This window comes from Salmo salar, chromosome ssa11 (assembly GCF_905237065.1).
Source record: "Salmo salar chromosome ssa11, Ssal_v3.1, whole genome shotgun sequence".
NCBI lineage: Eukaryota > Metazoa > Chordata > Actinopteri > Salmoniformes > Salmonidae > Salmo > Salmo salar.
This window is the reverse complement of record NC_059452.1, coordinates 75,318,878-75,342,399: the sequence shown is the minus strand read 5'-3', so window position 1 is coordinate 75,342,399 and position 23,522 is coordinate 75,318,878. Positions and strand designations below refer to the sequence as shown.

The 23,522-nt window shown below is 43.0% G+C and overlaps 1 protein-coding gene across 2 annotated transcripts in view; it reads left to right on the top strand.

Moving 5' to 3' along the window:
- The first annotated feature begins 319 nt into the window (after positions 1-319).
- LOC106563136 (rhotekin) overlaps positions 320-23,522 on the top strand; it is a 43,253-nt gene continuing 20,050 nt past the window's right edge. Inside the window, exons 1-9 of one of the 2 annotated variants that reach the window (XM_014128387.2) lie at positions 320-659; positions 8,809-9,008; positions 9,099-9,160; positions 18,609-18,662; positions 19,437-19,554; positions 19,792-20,043; positions 20,207-20,301; positions 20,382-20,482; positions 21,932-22,060. In XM_014128387.2, coding sequence (XP_013983862.1) covers positions 552-659; positions 8,809-9,008; positions 9,099-9,160; positions 18,609-18,662; positions 19,437-19,554; positions 19,792-20,043; positions 20,207-20,301; positions 20,382-20,482; positions 21,932-22,060 — 1,119 coding nt within the window. In that variant the 5' untranslated portion in view covers positions 320-551. Of the gene's footprint in view, positions 660-2,952; positions 3,221-8,808; positions 9,009-9,098; positions 9,161-18,608; positions 18,663-19,436; positions 19,555-19,791; positions 20,044-20,206; positions 20,302-20,381; positions 20,483-21,931; positions 22,061-23,522 lie in introns of those variants that run through there. The other variant, XM_014128388.2, reaches the window with a different exon arrangement.

Genomic DNA, 23,522 nt, shown 5'->3' with positions numbered 1-23,522 from the left:
CAGCTGCAGAGAAGTACTTGGGTGTAGGAAGTTTTACTGCAGAGTTACAAGGCCTGTTAAACAAAAGTGTCCCGTCCTCCCAGGCTGTCGGCTTGGTGTAGGATCGGTTAGGGTCAAGGTAGTGGAATGGGGTGTTTTTTTAAAATTGTATTTTATTTGTAATTATTATTATTTTTTTAAATAGTGCTATTATAGGTGTAGGATTAGTTGGTAGTGCAATTTCTTCATTTTCATTTCACAAAGTGTAACGTGATCAATAGGTGGCGGCAGGCACAAACAAATGTGCGAACGCCTTGATACCGAAGAAGAAGAAATAGCCTCCTCCGCGCTCCCAACCCAACCGCACCCCTGTTCCCATGGATAAAGTAGTAACGTTACCAACACGCCGATAACCCATGGACCTTACTATAACTTCTTGAATAACTTATTAATTTCTCGATAGCATCTACTAAAGAACAGTAGTCATAGTGTCTTCGCATTTTCAGGATACCATTTGTCATAGCTTTTCAAGAATCCTTTCGACTTGTAACTGTACATGGTAGGTTATTAGAATGTTTTGCCGACATCAGGTGTCGAGAACCACGATAGCAAGGGGGTCAGCATTGGATCTGGAAATACGACGACGGGGGCATTTCAACACTCTTACGGACACGGCACAGGTGAGTGGAGAGCTAACGTTTCGGTCCACAAAGCGATCCTCCCGGCCTGTGTTAATGCGTTATACCATATTTTCGGCTGTTGATGCGGTGTATTTGAGTTCTCTATGATAAATTGGATCACCATAATCAGGCTATTTTAAATAAGTAATGTGCTCTGCTCATAACAACTATAATGTAAAGAGGCAACTCGCATTTGAAACAATAACAAAGGGCACCGCCGACCCCCTGTTTTGGTAAAAAACGAAGGGATGAGCCTGGAGAAATGTTAGTCTTAAATTCATAGACAGAGCTATTGATGAAAGGACTGACCATCCATATATCAAAGTTATAGTTCTAATGGGCTATGTCCGTTGAACTAAGCTCATGAGTCATTTAGAAGTTATATTCTTCAAGAGTAAATGAGTATATAATTTAGAAGTCCCGCAAAAATGTATGTAGCAAAAGCAGATTGCCCCTTTAACAATATTGCTTAGATTTTTTTTTTCCCCCCAGAGAAAAAAATGATTGTGACTTTTGGTGATTGATACAATGACATCACATACTGGAAATGACAAAAATCCTAAATGGTTCTCAGAACTTGTGAAATGACTCATACCTGAGTAATCTAGTTGGAAGGTACATATTGCTTCCTGGCCTTGAAATGATATTGTTTGTCTTGAGTAACAGTAACTCTTTAAGTCACTAATAAGAGGTGATACGATGCTTGAAATAATATATATGGGAAATGCAACACTTTTATTCCGACGTGATGTCATTTTCCCCCCCAAGCTCTTTGCCCTCTAATCTTTATACTTGGCACAGACAGATTTCTTATCAGACTCATTTAACACTTTTATCAGCTGCATAAAAACATGGAATGTTTTTTCAAACTCACAGAATCAACTGATCACATTATAAAGTCACCAACCAAGACTAGACCAAGGGGCATCTTCAGGTGAATTGAAGAATAGATGGAGGGGAGAAGGAGACATAGAGAGATGGGAGATGAAGAGCTGAAATCCCAACACACAAACACTCACACACCTGACCTAACGCCAGGGAGTGGGAGGAGAGCAGACCAGACCGTGACTCATATCATTGCTCAAGTGCCGGAAGTCCAGACAGCAACATGTCACAGTTAATGATTGATCCATAACTTCTGTTACCTCTTTAACTATGCAGGGTCAGTCTCAAACAATGACTGTTCTGTCTGAGAGCAGCTTGGGGTTTTCCTTGGGTACTGCTCAGTGGGTTGTAGCTTGCAGTATGTGATGCTGCCATTGGGGAAACCACCAAGTGTCCTCCTGTGTAGTAAGCCTAATTTTGACCTAATCATGACCGTCCATGTGTGATGTCCACAAGTTGGTTGCTGGCTCAATTATTTTTTTGGTCACGGCTTAAGACATGGGTCTTGGTTAAAAACATTGGTTGGGTTCAAATGTCGCTTAAAACTACATCAGTTTTAAGCTAGCTAATTAGCACAGGTAGTCCACTCTCTTCCATCTGCTTTCCATAAACAAATGCTGTAACATGGAAATATGGCTGTTGGAACCCTAACCCTATTAAGGTGTGTATCAATTTAACCTTTCGTTTTAAATGTTTTTATTATTTCTTGCTGATATTAAAGATATGGTCCAAAACCGTACCACACGTGATGCGTGTTCATGTTCAGACCGAACGTTGCGGCTCTTAACAAAACTCCCCCGTACAGAAGACGCCTTTGTCCTGTGACTCTTATGCGTAATGGAATGGAACTGAGTCATGATCAAGGACTAAAATAATCCATGTCCAGTCGTCCTGTGCAGTTGACTGACCTTAGACCAGTAGGCCAGAGTGAGCTAGCTTTACCACCCATTAACATCTCTACATAGTGCTGCAGTGGAGAGAGCCTTGATGATACTGTGGCAGGTTCCAATATCAGATTGGACAGCATTTCATTGTGGTTTTACTGACCAGTAACCCACTAGGCAGTCCAAATCCTTTTCTACATTATTGGCTCCAACTCTCCCCCTCTGGAGTTGAATGGATTTGACAATGCTGTCACATTGCATTGTCAATGCCTGAGGTCTGTAACCATGTGCTCTATGAACCACGAATAGAAAGGCCATTGGATGTAGTACAAAACAGTCCAGGAGAGGGCACCGTTGCCTAAAATGTACTCAGGCATATTACAGTACAGTACATGAAAATAGTTTAATAATACTTTGTCTGAGCCACGATAAAATCTGCATGCTGACAATAGGTCAGAGCTGCAGACGGCGTTAAGATCTGTGTTTATATGACATATGACTATGGCCTGTATGTTACATCTTGTCAGGTAAAGCACATCCAGGTATTAAGTTAGTCTCTCCAGAGGTGGGACTAGTCTGGGATTTGAAATAACAAGGCATACTAATCCATGTAAAATCCCTGCCTCCACTCCCTGTTGACTGGACGTTCTCTCGTCTCTCTGGCTGGCTGTAGTTTTAATAACTCAAACTAGACAGGACTGTATATTCTGAACTGGTGGAGTCATTCACAAAGTAGATGGTGGAGCACTTTTTGAAGGATCGAGGAACATGAACGTCTTTGAAAATAACCAGGTGAGTGTACAGAACAGTGTTGGTACAGAGACGGCACCAGACCTTTTTACTAAGGGTGGTCGTTGCGTAGGGATGCTTGTAATATATGGTGTACATGTGTGAATATAATAAGAAAATCTTTCTCAGGAGCGCCCATGATCACATATTTAGGATCATGTATTTATGTATGTACAAGATGGCTAGTGAAGAATCTAATTAATGTATTGGAAGGAATATGGAGTCTAGTTAGAATTTGGGCTGTGTAGACACCTGTTAGAATGTAAATTGGGCCTGGATAGGAATTCTTATGTTTCTGTACAGATATGGTAATCAGGGACCCTTGTCAGGTGTGCTACATCCTGGTAGGTAACTGGTAGATGTTTGAGGGAAGAGACATCAGACATAACACAGTTCATTTGGACATGCTTGGACACATTTTTTTTTTTTTACCTTTTTGGCTCCCGAGTGGCGCAGCGGTCTAATTCACTGCATTCTCAGTGCTAGAGGCGTCACTACAGACACCCTGGTTCGAATCCAGGCTGTATCACAACTGGCTGTGAGTGGGAGTCCCATAGGGCGCGCACAATTGGCCCAGTGTCGTCCGGGTTTGGCCGGTGTAGGCTGTCATTGTAAATAAGAATTTGTTCTTAACTGACTTGCCTAGTTAAATAAAAATTACTGTCACATGGGGATTGGTTGTTCAGAGTTAAGTACACTGAACTAAAGGGTAATGGGGCTCCCAAGTGGCGCAGCAGTCTAAGGCACTGCATCTAAGTGCTAGAGGCATCACTACAGACCCTGGTTCGATCCCGGGCTGTATCACAACCAGACGTTATTGGGAGTCCCATAGGGCGGTGCACAAATGGCCCAGCGTCGTGCTGGTTAGGGTTTGGCCTAGGTATGTCGTCATTGTAAAATAAGAATTTGTTCATAACTAACTTGTTTAGTTAAATAAATAATTTAAAACAAATAAATAAAAGGGATCTATCCATGCTTAAAGAAACATAACATATCATTGAGGGTAATGGTCAAAATACTATAATTAAATGACGTAGCAGCAGCACAAAGCATGATCATTAATCTCTTCCAATCCTCCAATCTTAACCTGGTTTGAATGTGTATAGCGATATAGAGTTAAACCAATGTTGCAACAAAACCTAAAACAATATAGCATCAGTCACATGGCTAGATAATGTCACCACATTTTGCCCCACATCGTATTGTCTTTGCAGTCTGATCTGATTAATTTATCCTGCCAAGTACCAATGCCAGTGCGCGCACACACCACACACACACAGCCCAAACCCTGATACTTTAGCTGGGTTGTTCCATGTCATTTCAGTAAGCCATGACACCCCCCATCTCAGATTATTCTGAAATGGTTTCGGTGGTTAAAAATGTATAAGATTAGCATTCCTGCAACATTATTTTGTTGAAATATAATTCAACTAATTGATTGCACCCAAATTGGCCATTTATTTATTTATAGGATTCGTATAATATTCAGTAAATATAATACACTGAACGAAAATATAGATGCAAGATGCAACAATTTCAGAGATTTTACTGAGTTACAGTTCATTATAAGGAAATCAGTCAATTGAAATAAATTTAGTCCCTAATCTATTTAGAATTGTGTGCAGATCCTTGTGACATGGGGCCGTGCATTATCATGCTGAAACATGAGATAATGGCGGTGGATGAATGGCACGACAGTGGGCCTCAGGATCTCGTCACGGTATCTCTGTGCATTCAAATTGCCATCGATAAAATGCAATTGTGTTCATTGTCTGTAGCTTATGCCTGCCCATACCATAACCCCACCTCCACCATGACGCACTCTGTTCACAACGTTGACATCAGCAAACCGCTCGCCCACACGACGCCATACACACTGTCTGTCTGCCATCTGCCCGGTACAGTTGAAACCGGGATTCATCTGTGAAGAGCACACTTTTCCAGCGTGCCAGTGGCCATCGATGTTGAGCATTTTCCCACTGAAGTCGGTTACGACGCTGAACTGCAGTCTGCTAGACCCTGGTGAGGATGAAGAGCACGCAGATGAGCTTCCCTGGGATGTTTCTGACAGTGTGTGCAGAAATTCTTTGGCTGTGCAAACCCACAGTTTCATCAGCTGTCCGGGTGGCTGGACTCACACGATCCCGCAGGTGAAGAAGACGGATGTGGAGGTCATGGGTTGGTGTGGTTACACTTGGTCTGCTGTGGTGAGGCCAGTTGGATGTACTGCTAAATTCCTTAATTTCTCTGTAACAGCTCTGGTGGACATTCCTGCAGTCAGTATGCCAATTTGCACACTCCTTAAAAAAAAAAAAAGACATCTGTGGCATTGTGACAAAACGACACATTTTAGAGTTCCCTTTCATTGTCCTTGGCACAAGGTGCACCTGTGTGATGATCATGCTTTTTAATCAGCTTCTTGATATGCCACACCTGTTAGGTGGATGGATTATCTTGGCAGAATGTTTTAATCTTTTGCAATGACTTTTTCAAGCTAAACATGCATGCCGCCTATAGTGAGTGCCAACCACTGGCCGCGCATTTTGCAAGATTGATTGCTTATTAGAGCAATTTAAAAGTAAATGTTACAGCCTGCACTTCTATGCCAGAGTGGAATATTTTGTTTATCAATAGATGATTGTGATCCATTTCCTGCCTTGGTATAGGCTGTGAAATTAAATAGGCTATGATGTTGTGCTTCTATCACACAGCAACACCATGCTGTAGCCTAGTATTGTTGTCAAATATTTAAAATAGTCTCCCGGTCTATTTCATTTTGAGCATGCTTAAATAAGGGCTGGATGAATGGTAATATTTGTTGTCGGCCTAGGCTATAGTAGCGGAAGTACTGTAAGTCATGTCAGAAAAGGAGAGAGGTCCTGCAATTTCATTGATTTATATAATGAAAGAAACATGTAAGGTCTATACGCCCAGTTATGCGATCTCCTTACCAACGGCGAATGTACTCAGCTTTTTAAAAAGAAAATGAGGCCCCAGGATTGTGTCTCCTATTTCTGTAGCGTGAGGCAGCTAGATGAACAAGTACACCCCATGGACAGGAAGCTAGTCTATAAAAGGGCCTTACCTCGATCTATCCCCTTAATGTGGAGTGCAAGCAGTGACGCACCGGGTCCCATTTTTACAGTCTATGGTATAACTTGGCCAGGGATTGAACTCCCAAACATCCAATCTCAGGGCAGGTACTCAAATCACAAGGCCACTGAGTGGTAGTGTAGGATAAAATTCCTATGTGTGTGTGGGCGTGCCTCTTTCGGACATCTGACACTGAAGTGCTTGTTTTGGACATGGATGGTATTTATTATCTGAGTGGACAGGTTAAAAGACTGTGAGGAGAGCTCAGAGACTACATCATGACCGAACAGACAGCGTTCTTCTTGACTTGAGTCATTTGTGTCAATCTGCAGTTTAAACTACAACAAAGCCGCCACCCTGCCACTGTTTTGGTAAACCGCTGAGGAAAGGGGCACATGAGGCATTTCTGAGTCATATTCTTCAAGAAACAATGGGTAGGTACGAGGTTTATGTACACTGATTGTACCAAACATTAATATTTTATTCCATAGGGATGCTGACCCGTGTTGACTCCAATGCTTCACACAGTTGTGTCAAGTTGGCTGAATGGCCTTTGGGTAGTGGACCATTGATGATATACACAGCAAACTGTTGAGCATGAAAAACCCAGCAGCATTGGAGTTCTTGACACACTCAAACCGGTGCGCTTGGCACCTACTACCATAGCCCGGTCAAAGGCACTTAAATATTTTGTCTTGCCCATTCACACTCTGAATGGAACACACACACAATCCATGTCTCAAGGCTTAAAAATCCTTCTTTAACTGTCTCCTCCCCTGCATATACACTGACTGAAGGGGATTTAACAGGTGACATCAATAAGGGATCATAGCTTTCACCTGGATTCACCTGGTCAGTCTGTCATGGAAAGAGTAGGTGTTTCTAATGTTTTGTACACTCAGTGTATAATTAAATGAAAAGTCCAAAAATGTATGTATAATCACAGATCAGTCTGTTTGACCCAAGATGATATTTTGACCGGGTCTTTCAGAGTGGACATTCCTGCAGTCAGCATGCCAATTGCATGCTCCCTCAACTTGAGACATCTGTGGCATTATGTTGTATGCACATTTTTAAATTGGCCTTTTATTGTCCCCAGCACAAGATGCACCTGTGTAATGATCATGCTGTTTAATCAGCTTCTTGATATGCCACACCTGTCAGGTGGATGGATTATCTTGGTAAAAGAGAAATGCTCACTAACAGGGATGTAAATTAATAGCACAAAACTTAAGAGAAATAAGCTTTTTGTGCGTTTGGAAAATTTCTGGGATCTTTTATTTCAGCTCATGTAACATGGGACCAACACTTTACGTGTTGTGTTTATATTGTTGTTCAGTGTAATATTAATTATTATTATTATTATTATTATTTGGTGGATGCTTATTTGTCCTATTTCACACATGTACAAGTGTGGTATTATACACGTGTGAATTGGAAATGTGTTTTTTGCATCCAACCCCCCCCCCCCCGGAAATACCCTAAGAGAGTGGGGGTCATGGCTAATAAATATAGTACCAAACCTCCTAGCTAGTTGGACCAAACCTTTTCCTGACAACAAATTCTGCAAAATGGCACTGATGCAGCAAACTGGGACAAGATCACTCCTATGACTTAAATGACATTGGATACCCAAGACATTATTCACACGATTTACCTAATAGCAGGAATGGCATCATCTAGTGGTCAGAACCTGGTAATGTCAGGATGTCTGATGGGGCATAAAATCTAATAACTTCAGACAAATTTCTCTGAACAGTTGGAGAAAAAAAAAAATCACCAAATTCACTGAGAATATAATACATAATTTGAAGAAACTATACTCGGAGCGCAGCTCCATACTAGTTGTCATACACAGAGAACTGATACTGTATACTTGTTGTTGGGGTGGGATTGGCGGGGGTGTGGGGGGTCCGTGGAAGGCTTTTTATTTTTATTTTTGGGGATTCCTCATGTCTTATTGATTGTAAGGAAAAAGTTTGGACCAAATTGGATGTTAGGTACTATATTTATTGAATATTATATGAATCCTATACATTTTAAATGGCCAATTTGGGCGCAATCAATTATCTTAACATCTCAAGAGATCAGATTATATTCCAACAAAATGTTGCAGGAATGCTCATTTTATCTGTTTCTAACTACAGACACGATTTCAGAACAAACTGAGATGGTGGGTGTCAATCCTCTTTCTTGTGCTGTTTGAAGTGGAAAGCCCCAGCTGCTTGATTGTCTAGGGTTTCTGGTAAACAGGACAGAATATATCCTTACTGCCCTCATCCTCCTGTCTAGGCCTGGTCCAAGACCTCTGACTTCTGTTGAGCCGGGTAGTGTTGGGAGCTGTTGTTAGATATGGCATTGTTGAATGCGGAGGAAGGGTCACCTAGCTGTACACAAGCCAATAGTAACTGATTAGTAAAGTAGAGCCACTCTTATCCTTTCTGTTATCTTTCTCTCCTTATTGTTCTTGCTCTGCTCTCTCACTCTCAACCACTCAGGACGGTGAGGTGCAGCGTCAGATAGACCGCGAGGTGCGGATGCGTGAGGGGGCCAGTAAGCTGCTAGCTGCGTGCTCCCAGAGAGACCAGGCCCTGGAGGCCTCCAAGAGTCTGCTCACCTGCAACACCCGCATCCTGGCCCTGCTCAGCCAGCTGCAGAGGATGAGGGAGGCCCAGGTCCTGCAGAGAGTAGGCCACAGGTAGGAGAGAGAGGGGGGTGGGTGGGTGGGGGCAGTTTGTTGTCATAACAATTTAGTAAATAAATAAAACCACTCTGTTCTCCGCTGCAGGTCCTGTATTGGTGGGTCACTGGATGAAAGGCTGCCCTGCATGGGTAATGTGGCCATCTCAGGTGAGTGTACACATGCGCACACAGACACCATTGTAAGATGGCGCCGATAGATGGCAGCTTTGCTTCAAGTCCTTAGGAAACTGCATTTTTTTTTTTTATGTATTATTTCTTACATTGTTAGCCCAGAAAACCTTAAGTGTTATTACATTCAGCCGGGAAGAACTATTAGATATCAACTTACAAGTACAACCAACACTACGACCAGGAATACGACTTTCCCGAAGCGTATCCTTTGTCTGCACCTCCCAGGGCATTTGATCTGATTCCAGAGGCCGACCCAAAACAACGCCGTCGGAGGAGAGGGTGCCGGAGCGGTCTTCTAGTGGGGCTTCGGATGCGCGTACACCACCCACTGCTTCCGAGTATATTACTCGCTAATGTCCAGTCCCTAGTTAACAAAGTCGACGGAATTAGGGCAAGAGTTGTTTTCCAAAGAGATATCCGGGATTGTAACATACTCTGTTTCACTGAGACATGGCTAGCTGGGGACATGCTGTCGGAGTCCGTACAGCCAATGGGATTTTCAGTGCATCGCGCCAACAGGAACAAACATCTCTCTGGTAAGAAGTGTGGGTGTGTATGTTTCATGATTAACGACTCATGGTGTAATTGTAACAACATACAAGAACTCACGTCCTTTTGTTCACCTGACCTAGAATTCCTCACAATCAAATGCTGACCGTATTATCTCCCAAGAGAACTCTTCTCGGTTATTGTCACAGCCTTGTATATCCCCCCGCAAGCAGATACCAATACGGCCATCAAGGAACTTCACTGGACTTTATGCAAAGTCCAGTGAGGCTGCATTTATTGTAGCTGGGGATTTTAACCTCTATGGGACCGGCGGGACGAATTCGTCCCACCTACGTAACAGCCACTGCCATCCTGTGGCGCGATTTTCAAAATCTTCAAAATCATATTACTTCAATTTCTCAAACATATGACTATTTTACAGCCATTTAAAGATAAGACTCTCGTTAATCTAACCACACTGTCCGATTTCAAAAAGGCTTTACAACGAAAGCAAAACATTAGATTATGTCAGCAGAGTACCAAGCCAGAAATAATCAGACACCCATTTTTCAAGCCAGCATATAATGTCACCAAAACCCAGAAGACAGCTAAATGCAGCACTCACCTTTGATGATCTTCATCAGATGACAACCCTAGGACATTATGTTATACAATACATGCATGTTTTGTTCAATCAAGTTCATATTTATATCAAAAACCAGCTTTTTACATTAGCATGTGACGTTCAGAACTAGCATACCCCCCGCAAACTTACGGGGAATTCGCTAACATTTTACTAAATTACTCACGATAAACGTTCACAAAAAGCATAACAATTATTTTAAGAATTATAGATACAGACCTCCTCTATGCACTCGATATGTCCGATTTTAAAATAGCTTTTGGTGAAAGCACATTTTGCAATATTCTAAGTACATAGCCCAGGCATCACGGGCTCGCTATTTAGACACCCGGCAAGTTTAGCACTCACCATAATCATATTTACTATTATAAAAATGTCATTACCTTTTGTTGTCTTCGTCAGAATGCACACCCAGGACGTCTACTTCAATAACAAATGTTGGTTTGGTCCAAAATAATCCATCGTTATATCCGAATAGCGGCGTTTTGTTCGATGCGTTCCAGACACTATCCGAAATAGTAAAGAAGTGTCGCGGCTTGGCGCAATTCCTGACAATAAAATTCAAAGTATTCAATTGCCGTACGTCGAAGCATGTCAACCGCTGTTTAAAATCAATTTTTACGTCATTTTTCTCGTAGAAAAGCGACAAAATTCCGACAGGGAATCTCCTTTTCGGCAAACAGAGGAAAAAAATCCCAAAGGCGGGGCGGTCGGGGTCACGCGCATAAGCTAGTGTCTCTTGATGGGCCACTTGAGAAAGGCGATAATGTGTTTCAGCCTGGGGCTGGAATGACGACATTCTCTTTTTTCCCGGGCTCTGAGAGCCTATGGACGACGTGGGAAGTGTCACGTTAGAGCAGAGATCCTTAGTAAATGATAGAGATGGCAAAGAAGTTCCAGAAATGGTCAGACAGGCCACTTCCTGTAAAGGAATCTCTCAGGTTTTGACCTGCCATTTGAGTTCTGTTATACTCACAGACACCATTCAAACAGTTTTAGAAAATTTAGGGTGTTTTCTATCCATATGTAATAAGTATATGCATATTCTAGTTACTGAGTAGGAGTGGTAACCAGATTAAATCGGGTATGTTTTTTATCCAGCCGTGTCAATGCTGCCCCCTAGCCCTAACAGGTTAACAAAGCTAATCTGAGAACAAGGCTATCAGCATATCGATTGCAGTACACGAGCGAGTAACACACTCGACCACTGCTACTCTAACTTCCGCAATGCATGCACGGCCCTCCCCGCCCTCCTTCTGGGAAATCTGACCATGACTCCATCTTGTTGCTGCCCTTGAATAGGCAGAAACTAAAATAGGAAGTGCCCGTGCTTAGGTCTATCCAACGCTGGTCTGTCCAATCAGATTCCACGCTTCAAGATTGCTTCGATCACGTGGATTTGGATATGTTCCAGGTAGCCTCAGACAATAACATTGACATATACGCTGACTCGGTGAGCGAGTTTATAAGGAAATGTATTGGAGTTGTTGTACCCACTGTGACTATTGAAACCTTCCCTTACCAGAAACCGTGGCTTGATGGCAGCATTTGCGCAAAACTGAAAGCACGTACCACCGCATGTAATCATGGCTAGGCGACTGGAAACATGGCCGAATACAGTGTAGTTATTCCCTCCGTAAGGCAATCAAACAAGCAAGGCGTCACTATAGAGACAAAGTGGAGTCGCAATTCAACGGCTCAAACATGAGACGTACAGTTGAAGTCAGAAGTCTACATACCTTAGCCAAATACATTTAAATTCAGTTTTTCCTCAATTCCTGACATTTAATCCTAGTAAAAATTCCTTGTCTTACGTCAGTTAGGATCACCACTTTATTTTAAGAATGTGAAATGTCAAAATAATAGTAGTGATTTATTTCAGCTTTTATTTCTTTCATCACATTCCCAGTGGGTCAGAAGTTTACATACACTCAATTAGTATTTGGTAGCATTGCCTTAAACAATTTAAACTTGGGTCAAACGTTTTGGGTAGCCTTCCACAAGCTTCCCTCAATAAGTTGGGTGAATTTTGGCCCATTCCTCCTGACAGAGCTGGTGTAACTGAGTCAGGTTTGTAGGCCTCCTTGCTCGCACACAGTTTATTAGTCTTGCCTACACATTTTCTATGCGATTGAGGTGAGGGCTTTGTGATGGCCACCCCAACACCTTAACTTTGTTGTCCTTAAGCCATTTTGCCACAACTTTGGAAGTATGCTTGGGGTCATTGACCATTTGGAAGACCCATTTGTGACCAAGCTTTAGCTTCCTGACTGATGTCTTGAGATGTTGCTTCAATATATTCACATAATTTTCCTCCCTCATGATGCCATCTATTTTGTGAAGTGCACCAGTCCTTCCTGCAGCAAAGCACCCCCACAACTTGATGCTGCCACCCCCGTCCTTCACGGTTGGGATGGTGTTCTTTGGCTTGAAAGCCTTCCCCTTTTTCTTCCAAACATAACGATGGTCATTATGGCCAAACAGTTCTATTTTTGTTTCATCAGACCAGAGGACATTTCTCACAAAAGTACGATCTTTGTCCCCATGTGCAGTTGCAAACCCCAGTCTGTCTTTTTTATGGCGGTTTTGGAGCAGTGGCTTATTCCTTGCTGAGCGGCCTTTCAGGTTATGTGGATATAGGACTCGTTTTACTGTGGATATAGATATTTTTGTACCGGTTTCCTCCAGCATCTTCACAAGGTCCTTTGCTGTTGTTCTGGGATTGATTTGCACTTTTCGCACCAAAGTACATTCATCTCTAGGAGACAGAACGCGTCTCCTTCCTGAGCGGTATGATGGCTGCGTGGTCCCATGATGTTTGTACAGATGAACGTGTTACCTTCAGGCGTTTGGAGATTTCTCCCAAGGATGAACCAGACTTATGGAGGTCTACAATTTTTTTCCTGAGGTCTTGGCTGATTTCTTTTGATTTTCCCATGATGTCAAGCAAAGAGGCACTGAGTTTGAAGGTAGGCCTTGAAATACATCCACAGGTACACCTCCAATTGACTCAAATGATGTCAATTAGCCTATCAGAATCTTCTAAAGCCATAACATCATTTTCTGGAATTTTCCAAGCTGTTTAAAGGCACAGTCAACTTAGTGCATGTAAACTTCTGGCCCACTGGAATTGTGATTAAGTGAAATAAGCTGTCTGTAAACAATTGTTGGAAAAATTACTTGTCATGCACAAAGTAGATGCTTGCTTAGTTCCCTCCTGTACTCCCTGTTCACCAAGACTGCGTGGCATTACTCCAACACCATCATTAAGTTTCCTGACGACAAGACGGTGGTTGGCCTGTGCCATCCACAAAGTAGATGTCCTAACTGACTTGCCAAAACTAGAGTTTGTTAACCTCTATGGGCTAGGGTTCCCACCTACGCTTGCGTCCCACCTACGTAACAGCCACTGGCAGCCTGTGGCGCGATTTTCAAAACGTTAAAAATCCTATTACTTCAATTTCTCAAACATATGACTATTTTACAGCCATTTAAAGACAAGACTCTCGTTAATCTAACCACACTGTCCGATTTCAAAAAGGCTTTACAACGAAAGCAAAACATTAGATTATGTCAGCAGAGTACCAAGCCAGAAATAATCAGACACCCATTTTTCAAGCCAGCATATAATGTCACCAAAACCCAGAAGACAGCTAAATGCAGCACTCACCTTTGATGATCTTCATCAGATGACAACCCTAGGACATTATGTTATACAATACATGCATGTTTTGTTCAATCAAGTTCATATTTATATCAAAAACCAGCTTTTTACATTAGCATGTGACGTTCAGAACTAGCATACCCCCCGCAAACTTCCGGGGAATTCGCTAACATTTTACTAAATTACTCACGATAAACGTTCACAAAAAGCATAACAATTATTTTAAGAATTATAGATACAGACCTCCTCTATGCACTCGATATGTCCGATTTTAAAATAGCTTTTTGGTGAAAGCACATTTTGCAATATTCTAAGTACATAGCCCAGGCATCACGGGCTCGCTATTTAGACACCAGGCAAGTTTAGCACTCACCATAATCATATTTACTATTATAAAAGTTTATTACCTTTTGTTGTCTTCGTCAGAATGCACACCCAGGACTGCTACTTCAATAACAAATGTTGGTTTGGTCCAAAATAATCCATCGTTATATCCAAATAGCGGCGTTTTGTTCGTGCGTTCCAGACACTATCCGAAATAGTAAAGAAGTGTCGCGCGCATGGCGCAATTCGTGACAAAATTCTAAATATTCCATTACCGTACTTCGAAGCATGTCAACCGCTGTTTAAAATCAATTTTTACGACATTTTTCTCGTAGAAAAGCGATAATATTCCGACAGGGAATCTCCTTTTCGGCAAACAGAGGAAAAAAATCCCAAAGGCGGGGGCGGTCGGGTCACGCGCCTAAGCCCAGTGTCCCTTGATCGGCCACTTGAGAAAGGCGATAATGTGTTTCAGCCTGGGGCTGGAATGACGACATTCTGTTTTTTCCCGGGCTCTGAGCGCCTATGGACGACGTGGGAAGTGTCACGTTAGAGCAGAGATCCTTAGTAAATGATAGAGATGGAAAAGAAGTTCAAGAAATGGTCAGACAGGCCACTTCCTGTAAAGGAATCTCTCAGGTTTTGACCTGCCATTTGAGTTCTGTTATACTCACAGACACCATTCAAACAGTTTTAGAAAATTTAGGGTGTTTTCTATCCATATGTAATAAGTATATGCATATTCTAGTTACTGGGTAGGAGTGGTAACCAGATTAACCTCTATGGGCTAGGTGGGACGCTAGCGTGCCACCCGTGGTGCACTCCATCAACAGCAGGTGCATTTCAAGAGCGGCAAATTTGAATCCAAATAAATGTCAAAATTCAAATTTTTCAAACATACAACTATTTTACACCCTTTGAAAGATAAACATCTCCTTAATCTAACCACGTTTTACGATTTCAAAAAGGTTTTACGGCGAAAGCATAAATTTAGAGTATGTTAGGACAGTACATTTACAAGAGTTGTGTGTAATGTTTTGTCAAGTCAAAGACAGGGTCACCAAAACCATAAAACCAGCTAAAATGATGCACTAACCTTTTACAATCTCCATCAGATGACACTCCTAGGACATTATGTTAGACAATGCATGCATTTTTAGTTCTATCAAGTTCATATTTATATCCAAAAACAGCGTTTTACTATGGCATTGATGTTGAGGAAATCGTTTCCCTCCAATAACCGGCAGTCAAGTCAGCGTCACAAATTAAATAATTAAAATTAGAAAACATTGGTAAAATATTATATTGTCATTTAAAGAATTATAGATTTACATCTCTTGAACGCAATCAACTTGCCAGATTTAAAAATAACCTTACTGGGAAATCACACTTTGCAATAATCTGAGCACTGCGCCCAGAAAAATACGCGTTGCGATACAGACTAGACGTCATGTTGGGGAGATCTAAAATCGAAAATACTATGTAAATAATCCATTACCTTTGATTCTCTTCATCAGATGTCACTTCCAGGTATCACAGGTCCATAACGAATGTAGTTTTGTTCAAAAAAGCTCATCATTTATGTCCAAAAATCTCCGTCTTGTTAGCACATGATCTAAGCCAGCCGGACTTCTCGTCATGAACGAGGGGAAAAAATATATTTACGTTCGTTCAAACATGTCAAACGTTGTATAGCATAAATCATTAGGGCCTTTTTAACCAGAACATGAATAATATTCAAGGTGGACGAATGCATACTCTTTTATAACGTATTGGAACGAGGGTACCCAACATGAACTCGCGCGCCAGGTGTCTAATGGGTCATCATCGTTCCATGGCTCTTGTTCGGTCAGATCTCCCTCCAGAAGACTCAAAACACTTTGTAAAGGCTGGTGACATCTAGTGGAAGCAATAGGAAGTGCCAAAATATTCCTCAGCCCCTGTGCTTTTCAATGGGATAGGTTTAAAGGTAATACAACACATCAGGTATCCACTTCCTGTCAGAAAATGTCTCAGGGTTTTGCCTGCCAAATGAGTACTGTTATACTCACAGACACCATTCAAACAGTTTTAGAAACTTTAGAGTGTTTTCTATCCATATATAATAAGTATATGCATATTCTAGTTACTGGGTAGGATTAGTAACCAGATTAAATCGGGTACATTTTTTTTATCCAGACGTGCAAATGCTGCCCCCTAGCCCTAACAGGTTAAATCGGGTATGTTTTTTATCCAGCCGTGTCAATACTGCCCCCTAGCCCTAACAAGATATTTGTGGAGTGGTTGAAAAACGAGTTTTAATGACTAACCTAAGTGTATGTAAACATCCGACTTCAACTGTATGTGGCAGTGTCTACAGACAATCAAAGATTACAAAAAGAAAACCAGCCCCATCGCGGACATCGACGTCTTTCTCCCAGACAAATTAAACTACTTTTTTTGCTCGCTTTGAGGACAATACAGTGCCACTGACACGGCCCGATACCAAAGCCTGTGGGCTCTCCTTCTCCATGGCCAACGTGAGTAAAACATTTAAACGTGTTAACCCTCGCAAGGCTGCCTGTCCAGATGGCATCCCTAGCCGCGGTCTCAGAGCATGCGCAGACCAGCTGGCTGGTGTGTTTACGGACATATTCAATCAATCCCTATCACAGTTTGCTGTCCCCACATGCTTCAAGATGGCCACCATTGTTCCTGTTTCCAAGAAAGCTAAGGTAACTTAACTAAATGACTATCGCTCCGTAGCACTCACTTCTGTCATCATGAAGTGCTTTGAGAGACTAGTCAAGGATCATATCACCTCCACTCTACCTGATACTCTAGACCCACTCCAATTTGCTTACAGCCCCAATAGGGTCACAGATGATGCAATCGCCATCACGCTGCCCTATCCCATCTAGAAAAGAGGAATACCTATGTAAGTCTGCTGTTCATTGACTACAGCTCAGCATTCAACACCATAGTACCCTCCAATTTCATCATTAAGCTTGAGACCCTGGGTCTCGACCCCGCCCTGTGCAACTGGGTCCTGGACTTCCTGACGGTCCGCCCCCAGATGGTGAAGGTAGGAAACAACATCCTCAACACTGGGTCTCCACAAGGGTACGTTCTTAGCCCTCTCCCGTACTCCCCGTTTACCCACGACTGGGTGGCCATGCACGCCTCCAACTCAATCATCAAGTTTGCTGACGACACTACAGTGGTAGGCTCGATTACCAACAATGACGAGAGCCTACAAGGAGGAAGTGAGGGCCCTCGGTGTGTGCCAAGAAAATAACCTCTCACTCAATGTCAGCAAAACAAAAGAGATGATTGTGGACTTCAGGAAACAGCAAAGGGAGCACCCCCCTATCCACATCGATGGGACATTAGAAGTTGGAAAGTTCCTCGCTGTACAAATCACCGACAAACTGAAATGGTCCACTTGCACAGACAGTGTGGTGAAGGCGCAACAGTGCCTCTTCAACCTCAGGAGGCTGACAAAATGTGGTTTGTCACCAAAAACCCTCACTAACCTTTACAGGTGCACAATCACCGCCTGGTACGGCAACTGCAACGCCCACAACCGCAGGGCTCTTCAGAGGGTGGTGCGGTCTGCATAACACATCACCGGGGGCAAACTACCTGCCCTCCATGACACCTACAACACCCGATGTCACAGGAAGGCAAAATAGATCATCAAGGACAACAACCACCCGAGCCACTGCCTGTTCACCCCGATTCCATCCAGAAGGCGAGGTCAGTACAGGTGCATCAAAGCTGGGACGGAGCGATTGAAAAACAGCTTCTCATCAGATTGTTAAACAGCCACCACAAGCACAGAGAGGCGGCTGCCTACCTACAGACTTGATATCATTGGCCACTTTAATAAATGGAACACTAGTCACTTTTTAATAATGCCTCTTTAAGAATGTTTACATATCTCACATTACTCATCTCATATGTATATACTGTATCCTTCACTATCTATTCTTTACTATCTATTGCATCTTAGCCGCTCTGTCACTGCTCATCCATATATGTTATACATATATATCCTCATCCCATTCCTTTACTAGATGGTGTGTATTAGGTTTTGTTGTGGAATTGTTAGATATTACCTGTTACATACTGCTGCATTGTCTTCAGTAGAAGCATAAGCATTCCGCTACTCTCGCAATAACATCTGCTAACCATGTGTATGTGACAATAACATTTGGTTTTGATTTGCCCAACAGATACAGGTAGGAGTACTATATCTAACAGAAATGTCTCATTCTCTCGCTGTCTCTCAATCCATCCATTCTCCTCTTCTTCCACTCCAGACCTGCGTATCCCACTCATGTGGAAAGACTCGGAGTACTTCAAGAGCAAAGGAGGTGAGTCCCATATAACCTCAAATGGTGCTGTCACTAACCCTGTCATGACAACGCATCATCTGTTCATGCCAGAGACACACAACTTTGGGGGGGATTAAATCCTCGCTCCTCAACATCGGTCCTGAACATCTCACATCCAATAACAACATTAGACAGTAATAGCACTTGATAGCATCTAGCTCCTAACAGTAATGTTTGAATTGAATGGAACAGCTACTGGAAACCCTTTGGTTAGATTAGAATGCAAGTGGTGCATATTGAGAGAGTGGAGTCTCTATTGGCTATTTGTATTTAAGTGTACCCGGCCGGTACGTCATCAGTTCATCAGAGTTTAATTTGAGCCATATCTCTCCCACCACTACCAGAGTGTCCTGAGTACATACATTCCATTGATGGAGTAAATCTAAGGTCTCAATCTATAATCTGGTCTAAACCAGTTACGTGGCTAATCCATGCAGATTATGACTCGTGCATGTGGGGTAAGCACATTCAATTAACTGCCGCCTGTTTGTTTCTAAAAACACTTGTATTATCGTGGCTCCTCTCAGAGCTACATCTGAAATCAGGTCAGATTTAGAGGTCACACAGGTTAATCCTGTAAAGGTGGAGTTTTTGCACTCTTACTTAACCTACTACGTTCACTATTTTTCTGCCATCTCTGTCCTGTTCTCTTTCTGCTTTCTCTGCCCATCTTCTTTTCTCTAAAACTCCATCCTCTCCATCTTCTATTCTATTCTTTCTCTATCTATCTCTCTTGCTCTCGCTATCTTTCAGAGCTGCATCGCTGTGCTGTGTTCTGTCTGCTCCAGTGTGGCAGAGAGATCTATGACACAGACCTGGTGATGGCGGACAGGACTTTGACTGACATCTGCTTCGAGGACACCGTCATATTGCAAGTGGCTGCTCGAGTTGCTCTCATTTTGTCTCCTTAACTTATATGACACTATTAGTGCAGGTGATGTAGCATTTTGTCTGTGGTTTTAATATTTGCTCAGAAACATGTAGAGAACTTCTGTCCTCTTCAGTTTATTTGTGTGTAATTCTGTATTTCATTATGTCCATGTTTCTTTGTTAATATTTGTTGCTATATTCATCTGTGTGCGTGTGTTGGTTCCTGTATATGATCCAGTAAGGAGGCGAGCCCGTGCTTTGAGATCCGTGTGGAGCTGTACAGTACCTGTGTGGTGGAGGACTTCTGTCCGGGCCCAGGGGCACTAGGACCCAGGAGACATAACCGCCTCAGCAGCTCCCTGGGCTGCACCTCTGGGAGGAGGATCAGGGCAGCTCTAGAGTCTGCAGCCTGTGGTACCATATCCAACGTAGAGGGAGGTGATGGACGAGGAGGGTCTCCACCACCTCTGCTGCCTGCTCTCTGTACAGAGTGAGTGTTGATGTAACAGCTTGCATACGCATGACACACACACACACACGCGCAACGGTGATGCACATGTCAACTCAAACTGGCCACACAAGTCGTCAAATATGCATACTTACATGCAGTACATTCCGACTAACTGTCGATTGTGTGTGGTTTCTGTTTACAGGGGGCCAAAGTATCACCTTCTGGCCCACACCACACTGACAATAGCACATGTTCAGGACAGCTTCAGAACACACGACCTGTCCATATCAGCCACAGGTGAGTGGTGACTCCTCTCCTTTGGCCGTTTACTGTCCTTGTATAGCAAGCAACAAACTCATTAACCAATATTGTTCCAGAGGACAGTGCATTCTGGCTGCCTCTCTATGGCAGTGTGTGTTGCCGTCTGGTAGCCCAGCCTCTCTGTATGACCCAGCAGGTTATCAGCGGCAGGATCAAGGTGAGTGAACTCTTAGTCACCGCCATCAGTATCACACCCACCATCATCATTCACATCATTTGTTTAATCATTCTCAGTTTTAGTATGATCATTAGAGTCGTAATTACAGTGCCTTCCAAAAGTATTCCGACAACCTTGACTTTTTCCATGTTTTGTTACGTTACAGCCTTATTCTAAAATGGATTCAGTCGTTTTTTTCTCTCAATCTATGCACAATACGCCATAATGACAAAATAAAAATAGGTTTTTAGATTCTTTTGGCAAATGCATATACAAAACTGAAATCACATTTACATAAGTATTCCGACTCTTTACTCAGTACTTTGTTGAAGCATCTTTGGCAGCGATTACAGCCTTGAGTCTTCTTGGGTATGACACTACAAGCTTGGCACATCTATATTTGGGGAGTTTCTTCCATTCTTCTCTGCAGATCCTCTCAAGCTCTATCAGGTTGGATGGGGAGCATCGCTGCACAGCTATTTTCAGGTCTCTCCAGAGATCTTCGATTGGGTTCAAGTCCAAACTCTAGGTGGGCCACTCAAAAATATCCCCACAGCATGATGCTGCCACCATCAGGCTTTGCTGTAGATATGGTGCCATGTTTCCTCCAGACGTGACGATTGGCATTCAGGCCAAAGAGTTCAATCTTGGTTTCATCAGACCAGAGACTTTTTTGGTTCTCGTGGTCTGAGTCCTTTAGGTGCCTTTTCGCAAACTCCAAGCGGGCTGTCATGTGCCTTTTACTGAGGAGTGGCTTCCGTCTGGCCACTCTACCATAAAGGCCTGATTGTGATGCAGAGTGCTGCAGAGATGGTTGTCCTTCTGGAAGGTTCTCCCATCTCCACAGACACTCTAGGAAGAGTCTTGGTGGTTCCAAACTTCTTCCATTTAAGAGTGGAGGCCACTGTGTTCTTGGACCTTCAGTGCTACAGAAATGTTTTGATACCCTTACCCAGATCTGTGACTCCACACAATCCTGTCTTGGAGCTCTATGGACAATTCCTTCGACCTCATGGCATGGTTTTTGCTCTGACATGCGCTGTCAACTGTGGGACCTTATATAGACAGGTGTGTGCCTTTCCAAATCATGTCCAATCAATTGAATTTACCACAGGTGGACACCAATCAAGTTGTAGAAACATCTCAAGGATGATCAAGTGAAACAGGATGCACCTGAGCTCAATATCGAGTCTCATAGCAAAGGGTCTGAATACTTATGAAAATAAGTTTTTTTTTTAAATAAATTGGCAAAAATGTCTAAAAACCTGGCTTTTTTTGTCATTATGGGGTATTGTGTGTAGATTGAGGAAAACAATTAATTGAATCAATTTTAGAATAAGGCTGTAACGTAACAAAATGTGGAAAAAGTCAGTGTCTGAATACTTTCCGAATGCACTCTAGTTTAGTTTAAAGCATCGTTATAATCATTCCTACCATTCTCATGATCAGCTTGAGAAGGAGCCTGAGTGCTGGACTGACATCTACGGTGTCCTCAAAGGGACAAGTCTTATCTGTTACCACAGTCAAGAGAGCATGGTTGCCCAAGAGGAACCGTTATTCACCATCGCCATCAACAAGGTTTGTTACTCCTGTAGACACGTCAGCATATTCACACTCAGTCATCCATACACACGGCCAAAATGCAGAAACACTGAACTATAATCACATTTAGCACCCACAAAAGGACAATATTGTTTTTATTAGAGGTGTACACCCCTTGTAGCAAGAAATAACAGCACAACACCACTCTGCATACAGTCCAGTACATCACTGGGGCTGAGCTTCCTGCCATCCAGGACCTCTATTCCAGGCGGTGTAAGAGGAAGGCCCTAAAAATGGTCAGACTTCAGCCACCCAAGTCAGACTGTTTTCTTTGCTACCGCATGACAAGCGGTACCGGAGCGCCACGTCTGAGACTAAAAGGCTCTTTAACGCTTCTACCCCCAAGCCATAAGACTGCTGAACAGTTAATCAAATGGCCACTGGACTATTTGCATTGACCCCCTTATTTTATTCAGACTCTTGCACAGGCTCGATGTACACTCACTAGACTCTAACCATACACTCGCACAAACTCACAAAACACACACATGCATATTGATGCTACACACACACACAGTACCTGGCCAAAAGTATGTGGACACCTTCAAATTAGTGGATTTGTCTATTTCAGACCGAGCCGTTGCTGACAGGTTTATAAATTCGAGCACACAGCCATGACATCTCCATAGACAAACATTGGCAGTAGAATGGCCACACTGAAGAGCTCAGGGACTTTCAACATGGGACGTCATAGCTTACCACTTTTCAAACAAGTCAGTTCGTCAGATTTCTGTCCTGCTAGAGCTGCCCTGGTCAACTGTAAGTCCTGTTGTGAAGTGGATACGCCTAGGCGCAACAACGGCTCAGCCACACAAGATCACAGAACTGGACCGCCGAGTTCTTAAGCATGTAGCTCGTAAAAATCATCTGCCCCGGTTGCAACACTCATTACCGAGTTCCAAACTGCCTCTGGAAGCAACGCCAGCACAATAACTGTTCGTCGGGAGCTTCATGAAATGGGTTTCCATGGGCGAGCAGCCACGCACAAGCCTAGGATCAACATGCGCAATACCAAGCGTTGGGATGGTGTAAAGCTCGCCTCCATTGGACTAGGGAGCAGTGGAAACGCGTTCTCTGGAGTGATGAATCATGCTTTGTCATCTGGCAGTCCGACGGATGAATCTGGGTTTGGCGGATACCAGAAGAATGCTATCTGCCCGACTGTATAGTGCCAACTGTAAAGTTTTGTGGAGGAGGAATAATGGTCTGGGGCTGTTATTCATGGTTCGGGCTAGGCCCCTTAGTTCCAGTGAAGGGACATTTTAATGCTACAGCATACAATGACATTCTAGATGATTCTGTTTTTCCAACTTTGTGGGAACAGTTTGGGAAAGGCCCTTTCCTTTTTCAGCATGACAATGCACAAAGCGAGGTCCATACAGAAATGGTTTGTCGATCAGTGTGGAAGGACTTGACTGGCCTGCACAGAGCCCTGACT